General features: G+C 33.9%; 2 protein-coding genes across 2 annotated transcripts; one reads left to right on the forward strand and one right to left on the reverse strand.

Annotated features, from left to right (window-relative positions):
- The first annotated feature begins 554 nt into the window (after positions 1 to 554).
- Positions 555 to 2,496, forward strand: LOC133301750 (hydroxycinnamoyl-CoA:piscidic acid hydroxycinnamoyltransferase-like). The gene is made up of 2 exons (XM_061501446.1): positions 555 to 1,083; positions 1,604 to 2,496. The coding sequence occupies exons 1-2, from the start codon at positions 555 to 557 to the stop codon at positions 2,494 to 2,496; spliced, it is 1,422 nt and encodes a 473-aa protein (XP_061357430.1).
- A 1,973-nt stretch (positions 2,497 to 4,469) lies between these two features.
- Positions 4,470 to 8,571, reverse strand: LOC133301755 (uncharacterized). The gene is made up of 10 exons (XM_061501451.1): positions 8,483 to 8,571; positions 7,952 to 8,189; positions 7,639 to 7,843; positions 6,812 to 6,902; positions 6,590 to 6,735; positions 6,042 to 6,285; positions 5,851 to 5,955; positions 5,570 to 5,752; positions 5,275 to 5,479; positions 4,470 to 5,193 (listed from the first exon to the last, which is right to left on the reverse strand). The coding sequence occupies exons 2-10, from the start codon at positions 8,169 to 8,171 to the stop codon at positions 4,706 to 4,708; spliced, it is 1,887 nt and encodes a 628-aa protein (XP_061357435.1). The 5' UTR covers positions 8,172 to 8,189; positions 8,483 to 8,571; the 3' UTR covers positions 4,470 to 4,705.
- Positions 8,572 to 15,083: the final 6,512 nt, after the last annotated feature.

Here is a 15,083-nt window from a genome sequence, read left to right on the forward strand (position 1 = left end):
AAAACAAACAGGCTCTTAAGCTACAAGCGGCTGTTATTAGAGCAGAAATTTTTTTTATCGGTGAACCACAATTATTAGGAATATGCTAAGAAAATGAATTTCTCAAAATTGTGACCAAAAAATTATTTGATAAGCCAAAATATTTCTTAAAATATTGGCTCAAATTTATTAATTATATATTTAATTGATCATCGAATATTAACGAAAATGTAAGGTGACGCTAGTGGTGTCGTCACCACACTATTGGTGCGGGAAGAAAAACACCGGGAATATTGGGGCTAGTGGCACAGGAGTGAATTTGCTTGGCACTGGTGGCGCGTAGACCAAAATATTTTCGCACATCTCAATCTAAGAATACCACCAAAACGGTAATGTTTTTGAATGACATTTTGTCTTAAAAAAATGTGCACAGCTAAAAGATGCGTAAATAGGATTTCCAAAAAGTCGCTTTCCGGAATCTAAACAAAATCTTTGTACTCTCTCTCTCTCTTTCTCTCCATATACATATGGACGTGTAGGTTTTTTGAACTAAAAAGGGTAAAACACAAGTTAGTATGGTGAGCATTACATCTTCTTACATGGTCATTCCAAGTGAAGCCACTCCAAATGGTAGCCTCGTGTTATCTGATAGTGAGCAAATTAATGCTCACACTCACTCACTCACTATCTACATTTACAGGGAAAATCACAAGCCCAATCTCAAAATCCATAACATGATTGACACAATGAGAGACTCTCTTGGCAAGATCTTAGTCCACTACTACCCACTAGCTGGCCGTTTACGCATGATAAGTGGTGGCAGATTTGAAGTGGATTGCAATTCAATGGGTGTAAAGCTATTGGAAGCCGAATCCACAAGAGCACTAGATGAGTATGGTGACTTTGAACCTAATGACACAATCAGCGAGCTTCTTCCAAAAGTTGATTATAGTGAGCCTATGGAGAAGTTGCCACTCTTGCTGGTACAGTTGACAAGGTTCATCTGTGGTGGCCTTTGTGTTGGCTTTGTCATTTCCAATGTCATTGTTGATGGAATTGCTGGCACTCTCTTTGTCGATTCATGGGCTAAGCTTGCGAGAGAAGGTATGTTTAGTAGGAAACTCAAATCACAATAAGTGAGGCTCACATCATATTTTAGTTTAAAATATTAATATATTAAGTTCATGGGATTAATATTTCTCATAGCGTAGAAGATAATTATATTTTTTATATACACATAAAAGTATGTGAAATTCATATTTTTTTTATCTCTTTTTTTCATATAAAGAGCATTTTATTTTCGCTACACCTGGTGTATCGAGGACTTCCATTCAAAAATTGACACTTGAATTAATTTTTTTTTCTTTCAGTACACATATTACACAGAAAATGTCTCATTACGATTGGCCCATCGCACCGAGTCACTGGTACGATGGATGTACCTAAAATATTTCATTTCACATGGCTCCACTTGAGTTCCACACACATTTATGTGTATATTAAAAATAAAATTATCTTCTAGAAACATTAATCCCCAAATTTATATGCCTTAAGCATTAAGTGTGAGATTTCTTTTAAGTAATGGGTTTTTTCACTCATATGATCCTTACTTCTCAATTGCTAGACAATTTTGAACTTGTATACTCATCAGTCGCGTTGGAATTTCCAATAGGTAGCTTGGAGAAAGATGAGATGCCATTTTTAAATCGAATGACTTTAAGATCTGAGGCAACCCTTAATAAAGCACTACACTTTGACCACCCAGAATTCAGGCCTTTGCCTCTTATACTAGGCAACTCTGACACCACATTGGAGCATAAGAAGGAGACAACACTGGCAATGATGAAACTCACAAGAGAAATGGTGGGAAAGCTGAAAAAGAGAGCCAATGAGTTCATGGAAGGTGATGAGACTGTGGTGCATCGTCGACCTTATAGCAGATATGAAAGCATTGCTGCTCATATTTGGAAGTCAGCATGCAAGGCTCGTCATGGTTATCACAATCAACCAACGGTGGTTCAGATTGTTACTGGTACTCGAAACAGACTAAAGCCACCACTTCCTCTAAACTATTTTGGAAACGCAACACATCCAACAGTGACACACACATGCCTGAGTGGGGATATTGTGTCAAAACCATTGAGCTATGGGGCACATAAGATAAGAGAAGCGATTGAAATGGTAACAGATGAGTATTTGAGGTCAGCGTTTGATTTTATAGGGAGTCAGCATAATGTGGCATGTCTTAGACCCTCCTTCAACTATTTAGGGTGTGTGGAAAGCCCATTTCTTGGGAATCCTAACCTTAACATTTGGAGCTGGATGAGTAATATGCCACTTTATGGACCTGATTTTGGGTGGGGAAAGCCTGTGTATATGGGTCCTGGTGTTGTGAAAGGAGATGGAAAGGCATTCATCATGCCAAGTCCAATAGGGGATGAGTCTATTTCCATAGCCATTCGTTTACAAAATGCTCATATGGAAGCTTTTAAGGAGTTCTTCTACCGAGACATATGAATTTGGTTGGTGAAAAGACAAGTGATGACGACTAGGTTTCAACTTCAAGTGTTGACATCTTGGTACTTGTTTTACTTTGAGTTTGGGAAAGTTTATGTTTAATAAGAATTTAGACTCAAGCATGTGGTAGATCATATATATGATTTATCCACATGATTAGAGCTGAAATAAATAAAATGTTGATGATTTATTTGGACTCGTGGATCCATCTTTATTTGTTTGGTTAAGAACATATAGGCTCTTAATTATGGTTATTTCCTATGCATTTTATATCTGTATTACGACGTTTTCATAAATGTTTTTCTTCTATTTTTTTAGGTTATAAGAGAACAAAAATGGTTAAAAGTAGCGTTTGATAAAATTGATTTGTTTTTCTAATCAAGAGAATTAACTGATTGCCCTCGAATACAAATTGACATAAATAAAAAATATTTTTTTGGTTTTATAATTCTCTGTTACACCCTTTTTTAAATAGAGAAATCGTATAATTTTTTATTAACATTAAATACACGTTTTTTTAATTTAAAACACTATTTATTAAGAGTTTTATATTTATAATGTTATACGAGATGAGCTTTCTTATACGATAGAGACAAAAAAAAATGTACTTTGCAAAAAATATGAGCTTTCTTATACAAATTTATGCTTTTGTGACTTACAGTACTTTGCAATCAGGCTCCCCCAGTAGTAAATAATTATACGATCCTGTAGTGTTGGTTTTTCGAAGATTTTTGTTTATTAGGGTGGAGTAAAATTCGAGATCTTAATCTATTTTAAATCTTTGAATGGAGATTTGTGTTTCAACTGCATCCACGTTACTCCCTCTTTGATCTGTTTATGGAGCAAGTAAGTTGAAACCGTAGGAGTTAGGCCCTGAAGAAATTGTACTACGACTATAAAATTTCTTGACATCCCTATTTCAGTACTATTTTCACTTAATGCATTATATGAATTTCTATTTTCACAAATTGTGACTATGGTTGTATTGGGTTTACTTGTGTTATTAGAATAAAGAAATGAGAAGTTGAACTCCCCGTGGTTTGTCTTTGAATCAATTATTCTCTTATATTTGTTTTATTTTATTTTTTTTATCTTTTATCCTTATGTGTTTTATTTTTTTTTAAAATAATTCTTTAACAGTGTTAGAGTTTCAAATTATCACTATTCTACCATTCTATAAAAATACATTTCGACTACCTTGTGTCATCTTTCCCAAATTTTGCAAAAAAAATTTATCATATAAAATTTCTCCAATTTCTGACAAAATGTTGCAATAAAAATTCATTACTTGCTAAACTTAACAATGGTTACTTGATCCTCTAAGGAAGGGAGAAATGAGGACGGGATAAATAGAGAATGGTAAATGGTGAAAGTGATGATAACTCATAAAAGCATAATATGGCATTTAATGCAATGTTAATTAAGCTCGATTTCCATCAAATACATTTTTGGGAAGGGATAAGTAATTTTAACCGCTCGACTTGAAATTAATCTCATAATTGATTCAAAGAGTTGAAAATTATGAAAATATCCGAGAGTGGACTCACTTCAAAGAGTAATTAGAATCAGTATAAAAAAAAATAAAGCATTTTTCAAACTCAATGACTTCATTATGAAGCTTCATAGTTAAAAAGACTTGTTATTTGAGGTGTCATTTTGGTAACTGAAAAAAGTGTCATTTATGTCATCTTCTTCCTGTACCCGGGTCAAACTGACAAAAAGTCTAAATTTTTTTATTTTCTTTTTATGATTTATAATATTAATATTCACTAAAAAAATTATTATCAATAAGCTTGAAATTGAATTTTTTTATTGAACATTACCCAAAAGTCCAAAACTAATTATAAAAAGCCATTGCATTGTTTGCACTCCAAAACTAAAGGCCCACGCTTTGGAGAACACATGAAGTAAGCCCAAGATTAGGAGAGAACATCAATTTTAAGCCACACAGACAGCAGCTAGGAATTGAACAGAATTATCCTTCATCTCTTTAATAGGTGCTGAAAATAGAGATTACAAAGTAATAGAAAATGCAAAAGGGAATTACAATTTTGGAAATTGATGCTTTAACAATTGAGGTTAAAAAATATGTAAGCATCCCAGCACTTAATTACTGAAATTCCAAGCTACACATATGACAATGTTTAAATAGAGAATGGTAAATGGAACTTTAATAGAGAATGGTAAATGGTACCATTATCTTGAGTTCCTATGTGGCCTTGTGAGGTTTGGTTGTAAGGCCAAATCCAAATGGGAAGAGGGGGTCGTAATGAGAATCTCCAACATTCATTGGTAACTGATCAACAGTCTTAAACCATGTCCTTGAAAGCTTCCCAGTGAAACCATAGTCACCAAATAAGACGTCTGTCACACCATGACCCTCAGTACCTGGAAGCCAAGCAGCAACAAGGGCTTCAATTATGTCAAGATATGGTTGTATAACCACAGGGCGACCAGAGATGAGTACAACAACACATTTGACTCCTCCACAGACATTGTTTATGGTATTTGGACCAGGATCAGAGATTGTCAAATTCAAGCTGTCACCATTTGTTTCAGCATATGGATGCTCTCCTACTACCACAATTGCATATTCAAAACCATTAGACTTAACATAGTCTAAATCAGGGTTCTCCTTGTAAACTACCTTGGTATCTTTGTCAACAGTGTTTTTAATAGCACTGAGAATTGTAGTACCTGTTTAAGATTGTGTTTTCAGTACAAAGATAATGTTAAACAATAAGGAAAACATTTTGAAAATGAATTTATATTTTATACCACTAGTAATGTTGTTGCCACTAAGTCCTTGCCATTCAATGGTCCAGCCACCACACTGATAGCCAAGATTATCAGCATGACTTCCAGCAACAAGTATTTTTGAAGCCTTTTTAGGAAGAGGAAGCAATGGAGTATCAGCACCTTCTCCATTCTTTAATAGGACCAAAGATCTTCTCACAGCTTCCCTGGCCAATTCTCTATGCTCCTGTCAAGTAATGGTGCCAATCTAATTTATCATCATGGTATAAAATAGTAGGTAAATAAACATTATACGTAAGACTACTGATTAACTAACCTGACTTCCAAGCTCGTTAACTAGGCTGTAATCAGCCAATGGATTCTCAAACAGACCCATAACAAATTTGACCCTCAAAATCCTCTTCACCGCATCATCAATTCGACTCATGGGTATGATATTGTTTTTCACCTGTAAGGTTAGGCCATCTATGAATTCTGTGTAGTTATAGGGAACCATTATCTGCAGCATTAAGATAACAAGAGTTAGAGTATAATAAGTCTATATGGAGAATCAGATAAAGCTATATATAATCAACAGACTTGAAACTCATAGTTTACCATGTCAATTCCGGCAGTGATTCCGGCATAAATGGAATACGAGTAGTTAGCATGAGCAGGGGAAGTAATCCTGTCAATTCCCTGCCAATCTGATATGACAAAACCCTGCAAGAAGTTAAAGGATTTTAAGCCTCATTTAATGTGAGGATTCATAATGCTGAATTCAAAGGACATGATGAGGTAAAGATTACCCTGAAACGGAGTGTGTTCTTGAGGAAGCCAGTGATTAGATCACGGTTAGCATGCATCTTTTCACCATCCCAGCTTGAGTAAGAGACCATGATGGTTGCAACACCCTTAATGATTGAGTTATAGTAGGCTGGCATGTGAATGCTAAGCAATCCATGCCTGTTTATAACTGTATTGTTCTCATTGATTCCTTTGGTGGTTCCACCATCACCAACATAGTGCTTAGCGCAAGCTGCAACTTTCTTTCTGAACAAAGAAACACCAGTACATCAAACACCAACACCAAGACAAGTTGCATTATCCTCATGTCTTAGGAATGCAGAAAAAAATTAGTTTTAAGTAGAATAGTCTAAAAAATATAAAGGAAAAGACAAGAAAAACATGATAGTGTAAGACAAAAGGATTGTGTAAGAAAGTTCCAAAATCAATAACAAAATCTAAAGAAAAACTGCGAAAAACAATGTTTTATATGATCAATTCTCATACGTAATCAGATAGAAAACACAGATATAAAACTAGACTAATTCCTGCAACATCATGAATTACTTACTTTCCAGCAACAAATGGAACACCCTTTCGTGAGTTTGCAGGGATTTCACCTTGCAGTCCTGAAATGATCTCAGTCATAGCTTGAACTACTTTATGATCTTCACTATAACTTTCATAACATCGTCCCCACCTTGGATCTCTACAGACCTATTCAAACAAATATGGTATCCCTTTGTAAGAACAAACAGATATGGTTTGTTATAACTTGGATTTTCTCAATTACCGCAATGCAAGGTGCAAAGGCATATTGAATTCCAGTTGCTCTAACTTCAAGAGCAGTTGCATCTCCAATCTTCTTCACTAGTTCAGGGTCCCTGCTTGTTCAGAGATTAACTTCAGGATCAAGATACAGGAGCATAGTAAAATATTCAAGTTTTGGGAAAAGTGAGTCTACAATAAGTTTCAGCATCATATGAAGAGAGAAGAGGAAGAAATAACGACATAGAAAAAGATAACCAAAGAAGAATTCACAACATTAATCTAAACACGAAATGTTTATATTATTATGACTTCCTGTCATGTTCATTTTGCTAACCAACAAAACCATGAATACTTTAATAAATCAAATATTTAATAACATCATTCGTAATGTTTTGGGCAAGAGAATTTCGCTTTCGTTATAGGTCTCAACCACTTGTAATTGTTAATTTGGTTAATAATTGTTTATGTGGTTTATGCACCATCTCTAGTAAATATAATCATAACTTCAAAAAGTCTTTGTTGTGAGGCTCTGATACCATGTAAAGAACCTTGGGATACACCACCCCAAAAGCTAGCTCAAGGGGTGGGAGTGCCCAAGGCCTTAGAAATGCCATATTAGTTGCCCATCCAATCAATGTGGGACTATATATCTCAACACAAGGATCCATTTTATTTTTAACTTGCATACAATTCAGTTTCGAGTTATATTAGAAGTTCAACATTACAACACACAGCACCTTTTGAAATAGTCAATCAGTCCAGCAAAGTTGAATATAGGAAATCTTCAATTCTCAAGAATTAAAACTCAAATTGGCACACATCAGATATATAAGCATACTTGTGATTTACCTGGTAGCTCCTAGCCCAACGTTGTGAGGAAAAATTGTTGCGTTGTAGACATTGTTATGGCCATGAACAGCATCAATCCCATATATAATTGGAATCCCTAGCCTAGTTGATAAAGCACCCTTTTGAAAATCATTCACCATGTTAACCCAATCCTCTGCAGAAGCCTGTTTCTTTGGAACACTGCCACCCCCACTTAGCAAACTCCCTATAAAAAAGGACAATTCAATTTCCACAAAAAAATAAAAAATAAATGATTAAATAAAATATGCAAATATTCCCATTTCCCAGTATATGGGATAGAACGAAACCTTACCAATAAAATACTTATTAATCACATCAGAAGAAGCAACACTGCGATCAATCTGAACCATTTGGCCAATTTTCTCTTCCAAACTCATCCTATTAATAAGATCCTTGATTCGAACATTCAATGGCTGTTTTGGATCTTTATATTTCAAGTATTCTGCCTCAGTCATGGCTACCCAACAGTGTAAGAGCATAAGCCCCACCAAGAAGATGGGAATTTTGGCCATTTCTTCTCCTCAATACAACTTCACAATGAGATCAAAACAAAGGTTCAGGTTACTCTTTCAATTATGATTCTTGTTAAGATACAAACACAACAACCACCTCAGAAAAATTAATCTGATGAAGGTAAGCATAAAAGAATCCAAATGAAAAGTTCTACACAAGACACAAACCATGTCATTCATAAAGCTAAACAACTACACTTGTTTTGGAAATTGAAAACTGCAAAGTTAACCATTCATCAAACAGTACAAGAATCATTTCAAATTTGGTCATGAACATTCAACAGAAAGTAAAAGAAATGAATGATGCCCACCAATTTACTAGTTTCTCGGATTCTCCTACGTGAGAGAGAGAGAGAAGAAGAAAGAGACACAATGGGAATGTGTGTTCTTTCACAGGAATGTCTTAACTTGTTTGAAAGTAAATGCAGATCCTTGCTCTATAAATATATAACATACAGTGTATAAGCTGTTACAAACGTCAGAGTGACGTCTGAAAATATTGAATTTATCCTTATCACCGTAAAAAAAATGTCCATTTTTTATTTTATTTTTTCAGATTTCAGATTTTAATTTTTTTTTGTCAGTTATTAATAAGGAGGATATTTTTATTTCCAGAAAAATTCATTATCAACCAACTACATATCTAATTATTATTGGGTCAGAAAGAGATTAAATCAGAAATAGAAAGAATGTCGAAAAGTTTATGAAGATAAAAAAATATCAATAATAATTATATAGGTAGTGAATTTTTTTGATAATAAAAATATTTCTTCTCGTTATAAAATATAAATATAGTATCCCTTGTAATTGTTAAAATTTAATTTAATTTAAAAAAGATTGACGGTCAGTTTACCTATATTGACTAATTAACTATATTAAGATCATGAAAATGAAAATAAGATAACGATGGATTTACCTATATTTAAGGGTGTTCTCTAATTATAAGATAAACACTATGACTTTATTTATACTGATTGAGATCTTGGCCGTTTCAATGATTATTATTGTTCTAGACATAAAGAGTGTATAAGCTGTTACAAACGTCGGGTGACGTCTGAAAATATTGGGTTTATTCTTATCACCATAAAAATTGTCCTTTTTAAATTTTGTTTTTTCAGATTTCAAATTTATAAATATAGTATCCCTTGTAATTGTTAAAAATTTAATTTAATTTTAAAAAGATTAACGATGAGCTTACCGATATTAACTAATTATATTAAGATCATGAATATGAAAATAACATAACGATGGATTTACCTATATTTAAGGGTGTTCTCTAATTATAAGATGAACACTAGCCCAATGTTAGATAAAGATAACAAGATTTAAGACAAGTTTGAGAACTTGCAACACACTTTTTCATTTATCAAATCTGTCCTCCATATTACAAAATATCTCATATTTATAGAATAACTAAAATCATAAGAATACAAAGAGACATATAACTCCAAGAGTTGTTGCTTACGAAATAGAAATAACAATAACTAAACCCAACTCTCAAGAGTCATGCTCACAAGAATTATGTTGCTTAGGAAATAGAAATACCAATAACTAATCCCAACTTCCAAGAGTTAATAACAATAAAAAAAACTCTTTATTGTACTTTAAATGCTAAAACTTTTTATCTTCCTTCATAATTGTCCCATTAAGGCAGCCAACTAATCATAATTTGACCCAAAATAACTTCTGAACCCAATTGAAATTGTGCCTTGAAATCAGAAGACGAATTTGCATATCATGGACTTAACATTTTAGCTTCTCTAATCAAATGTAACATTCTTACTCTTGTATCATCCTCCCCTTCTTGATTGGGATTTGTCCTCAAATCCTCGTGGTCTTCATTTTCACTTAAGTATGGAGTTAAATCACCAATGTTGAAAGTTGTAGAAATATTGGTTTATCCGGGTAACTCCAACTTATATGCATTATCTCCCACCTTTTTAATCACCTTGAAGGGACCATCTTCCGGAGCCATCAATTTATTTTTTCTCTTCGAAGGAAATCTTTCCTTCCTCAAATGGAGCCAAACTAGATCTCCAGGACTGAATTACTGTGATTTGCGAGGCTTGTTTGCCTTTTGTTTGTACAACTCATTAATTTCCTCAATTCTGACCTTGACCTGTTCATGGAGCCATTACATTGCTTTAGCACGTTCTTCAGCTTCAAAACTCACTTGGGATTCTATTGGAAGAGGAATTAAATCAATGGGAGTGAGAGGGTTTACTCCATAGTTTATCTCAAAAGGAGAGTTTCCCGTAGCATAAGATGGAGCTCTATTATATGCAAATTCAGCATGGAAAAGTTTAATATCCCAATCTTTAAGACTTTTACTCACTATAACTCTAAAAAGAGTTGTAAGTGTTTTGTTTGTGACTTCAATTTGCCCATCAGTTTGAGGGTGAAAGTTGTGCTACATAAAAGCTTAATACCCAATAATTTCCACAAACACCTCCAGAAATGACTTAAGAATTTAGAATCTCGATCACTTATAATGGTTTTTGGTACTCCATGAAGCTTGAGAACCTCCTTGAAATAAAGATCAACCACATGAGAAACATCATCTGATTTTGTATAAGGAATGAAATGAGCCATCTTTGAGAAACGATCAACAACCACCTTGAAAGCATCTTTACCTCTTTGAGTACGAGGTAATGCCATAATAAAATCCATACTTACATCCATGGCTGATTTGGAACAGGTAAAGGAGTGTATAACCCTTGGTGGAATTGACTCTTTGCTTTGTGACAAATAGAACACTTTGACATAACATTATGAACATCTCCTACCATCTTAGGCCAATGAAAGTGCTCTTGCAAGATGTCAAGAGTTTTGTTGATACCAAAATGACCAGCTACTGCTCCACCATGAGCTTCCCTTACTAAAAATCACTCAAAGAACTTTTTGGGATGCATAACTTGTTGTTTTTGAAAAGAAAGCTTTCTTGAATCATATATGGGCTTGAAATTCCATTTTTCTTGTCTTCAAAGAAATGAGAAAAATTTGGATAATCTTTGTAAAGATCTTTAATCAAATGGAAACCAAGAACCTTTGCTTCAACAATGGATAAGAGAAAATATCTTCTTGAAAGCGCATCAGCTACAATATTAGACTTTTCAGATTTATGTTTGGATACAAATGAGAAGGATTGTAGAAATTCAACCCATTTGGCATGCCTTGGATTTAACTTGTTCTGCCCATTAATAAACTTAAGTGCTTGATGGTCAGAATGCAACACAAACTGCTTAGGACGAAGATAATGACTCCAATGATCAAGAGCTCTCACAATTGCATAGAACTCTTTATCATAAGTGTTGTATTTTTGCCTTGAGCCATTAAACTTCTCACTAAAATATGCAATGGGACGCTTAGATTGCACTAAGACAGCCCTAATTCCAACTACACTAGCATCACATTCTATAAAGAGATCATCAAAATTGGGCATTGCTAAAACTGGTGCTTCGTAAAGTCTCTTCTGGATGGATTAAAGGCATTATCAGCAGCCTTAGTCAATTCAAAGGAACCTGCCTTCATGCATTCAGTGATGGGAGCCATGGTGATGCTAAAATCTTTAATAAACCTTCTATAAAAAAAGAACCCACTCACCTCACCACTAACCCAAGGTTAGATAAAGATAACAAGATTCAAGATAAGTTTGAGAACTTGTAACACACTTTTTCATTTATCAAATATGTCCTCTGCATTACAAAATATCCCATATTTATAGAATAACTAAAAGCATGAGAATACAAAGAGACATATAACTCCAAGAGTTGTTGCTTAGGAAATAGAAATAACAATAACTAAACCCAACTCCCAAGAATTGTGTTGCTTAGGAAATAGAAATAACAATAATTAATCCCAACTTCCAAGAGTTAATAACAACAAAAAAACTCTTTATTGAACTTTAAATGCCAAATTTTTTTTATCTTCCTTCATAATTGACCCATTAAGGCAGCCAACTAATCATAATTTGACCCAAAATAACTTCTAAACCCAATTGAAATTGTGCTTTGAAATCAGAAGACGAATTTGCTTATCCTGGACTTAACATTTTAGCTTCTCTAATCAAATGTAACATTCTTATTCATGTATCACCATTGTATTAAGTATTACGTATATCATTTATTAAAGAGAAATCATACTCTTATGTTGGATGAGATTGATCTCTTATGTTACTCTCACTTCAAAAAAATGTGTCTTTTTTTTTCTTTTTTCTAAAAATTGGGTGGGCCCACTTTATTTTTCTCTTAACACGAGAGAACTTCTCTCATACTACATGAGAAAAGTAACCCCCTTTATTAAATACGGAAAAAAATTACACTTTTAAACAATTTTTATCTTTATGTTTATTTACATCCATATACCATATTTTTTTCCATTTGGCAAAAGAGTAGATACTCTTATTGCACCCGAAATGAGATCTTTTTGTTCCCTCTAAGGGGATGTTTGGTACAAGTTTTTTTTTTTGGGATTGCTGGGCAAGTGTGGGTAGGTATTGGAAAATACCATGTTTGGTACAAGTTTGACAAAAATTATTCCAGGAAAATATGTTGCTTAGGAATTGAGATTTGTGTTGAAATTGTGATGAAAGTTACTGTTCCAAAATACCACTTCCAATGTGGTATTTTGGGACTACCTGCTAAATCAAAAAATCAGCGCCAAGTGCTGACCAAAATGACCCTCCAAAAGTGATTTGATGTCTTGAAGATTGGAGTCCCAGTGGGATCAAAAGGAAATAAGTTTTTGTTCAACATAGGTGAGGGTCCAATGGTGAGAAGGGGAGAGATCACTGAGGCTGTGGTTTGGTTCATGGGAAGAGAAGAAGAGAACAAAGAAATGAGAAAGCGAGCCAGAAAACTTGGTGATGCTGACAAGAAAACTATATAGGAGGGGGGATCCTCTTACAACAACTTGATGTAGTTGATAGATGAGCTAAAATCATTGAAGATATCAAGATCACTTGAGAAGAAAAAACAAACTACATAATTGAAATGAAGGAGGACTAGTCTTGGTGCCTCACTAGGTGGTGTAGCTGATGAATGTTTTGAATAAGATGAAAAAATATCTAAGTATTTTATTTTTCTGCTAAATTTTATAGGGATCTGGAGTTAAGCTAGCTTGTTATTTGCATAGTTATTATGATATAATAAGATTTTAGTGTTTACCAAGTCATTTCAATAACATAGTTTAAAGTTTTAGGAGTGGCGTAAAGCATAAAAGTAAACCATTGTTGCTAGCAGCAACTAGATTTGAAAGAAAGTCTGTTGGCTTCTCTAAACCTGTGAAAAAAATTTCACTTTTTGTCAAGCATGTCAGTCATGTGCTGAAAGCACAATATACCATTTAGCTTCTCAATAAATACAATGCCAAGAAAAGTATACTATTGTCAGAACATAAATCCTGCATGTTTTACCTTCTAAATGGTTCTTTTCAAAAAATTATAAGGGTTATTTTCATCATTTTAACCCATTTTCCCATCAATATTTTATCTTCAACCAAACACAGAATCAGAAAATTTAACCCAATTTTTTCGGTAATATTTTCGGTCTACCACCAACTTTTTTTAACTTTCCTACCAAACTTATTTTGCCACCATATTCCTAGTAATTGTATTTCCCTAGTAAATTTTTTTTCTCCTCTACCAAACATCATCTAAGTGTATCCCATTATGGTGATATGTATCATCCACACACTTGTGGGTCCATTATGGTGCTCATGAAATTGAGTTTTGATGGTTTAAATGATGATGATTATTCTCGATGAGGGTATCAGGTTCATCTTGTGACCCAACTCACTATTTATTTTCACATTGTATTCCCTTCGAGTGTATCTCACTAGGACGATATGCATCATCCACAAACTTGTGAGTCCACTATGGTGATTATGAAAGTGAGTTTTGGCCGTTAATTATGATTATTGTTCTAGATAAGTGTTTCAGGTCTAATAGATGTATAACCAACAATTTGTTATAAATAGTTTAAGTCTTTTATTTATGTTTTCCTATATGATATATAAGGCAACATTCATGTATATTTATATTGATCAATAATAATAAACAATCATTCAATCTCTCTTGCTATATCTTTTTCTTTCTCAACACACTATGTGTGTTCTTCTTCCTCTTCAAGGCCTAATACTTTACATGGTATCAGAGCTAGCAATGATCCATGGCTTCACCACAATCATCTCCCACATCTTCCACAAGCATTGAAACTGCAAAATCAGTGAAGCTCATCGTGAAATCCTTCTCAAACCCGATTGCAGACAAACTTGATGAAGAAAATTTTCTTCCTTGGGAACAACTTGACCTTGCATCAATACATAGGCACAACCTGCAAAATCACCTCAACAAAGAAAAGATTCTTATTCGTTTTTCAACACCAGAAGATAAAGAAAAAGGGAACGAGTTTGAAGATTATACAATTTGGTACCAACAAGATCATCTTCTTGCATCTTGGTTACTCTTTTCTATGAATACATTATTCTAGAACAGAATGGTGGGATGAAAATTTGCACATGAGGTATGAAAAAGGCTTCAAGTTTATTTTTCCTCCCATATACAAGCAAAATCCAAGTAGCTGAAAAATCAATTGAAATCCATCAAAAAGAAAGGACCAGCATAAGAACATCTTTAAATCAAGAAGACTGTTGATACTTTGGGAGTTGTAGGTTCTCCATTAACAGATGCTGAGTTTTCAGAAGCAATTCTTGATGGGTTGAGTTAAGCGAATGCTACTCTAATCACTTCTGTAATGTCAAGATCTACACTTTTCTCCATAATTGAATTGGAAGCCTTTTTACTTGCTCAAGAAGAGATGCCAAAAAGGTTCAAAAAGATTGACCTCATTTCCATTCAAGCAAATGTCACACAAAGCAATATACAACAAGACAACAAGATCAACAACAATGAAT

Source organism: Gastrolobium bilobum, unplaced genomic scaffold (assembly GCF_033153095.1).
Source record: "Gastrolobium bilobum isolate Gb01-03AN ecotype WA unplaced genomic scaffold, APGP_CSIRO_Gbil_v1 utg37553, whole genome shotgun sequence".
Taxonomy (NCBI): domain Eukaryota; kingdom Viridiplantae; phylum Streptophyta; class Magnoliopsida; order Fabales; family Fabaceae; genus Gastrolobium; species Gastrolobium bilobum.

What these genes read in the sequence shown, in the direction of transcription:
- LOC133301750 (XM_061501446.1), top strand. Translation starts at nt 555, where the DNA reads ATGGTGAGCATTACATCTTCTTACATGGTCATTCCAAGTGAAGCCACT. An exon ending in GGCTAAGCTTGCGAGAGAAG is followed by an intron (nt 1,084 to 1,603) that starts GTATGTTTAGTA and finishes CTCAATTGCTAG; the next exon opens with ACAATTTTGAACTTGTATAC.
- LOC133301755 (XM_061501451.1), bottom strand. Translation starts at nt 8,171, where the DNA reads ATGGCCAAAATTCCCATCTTCTTGGTGGGGCTTATGCTCTTACACTGT. An exon ending in CCTTTGCACCTTGCATTGCG is followed by an intron (nt 6,736 to 6,811) that starts GTAATTGAGAAA and finishes TTGTTTGAATAG; the next exon opens with GTCTGTAGAGATCCAAGGTG. An exon ending in TGGCAACAACATTACTAGTG is followed by an intron (nt 5,194 to 5,274) that starts GTATAAAATATA and finishes AATCTTAAACAG; the next exon opens with GTACTACAATTCTCAGTGCT.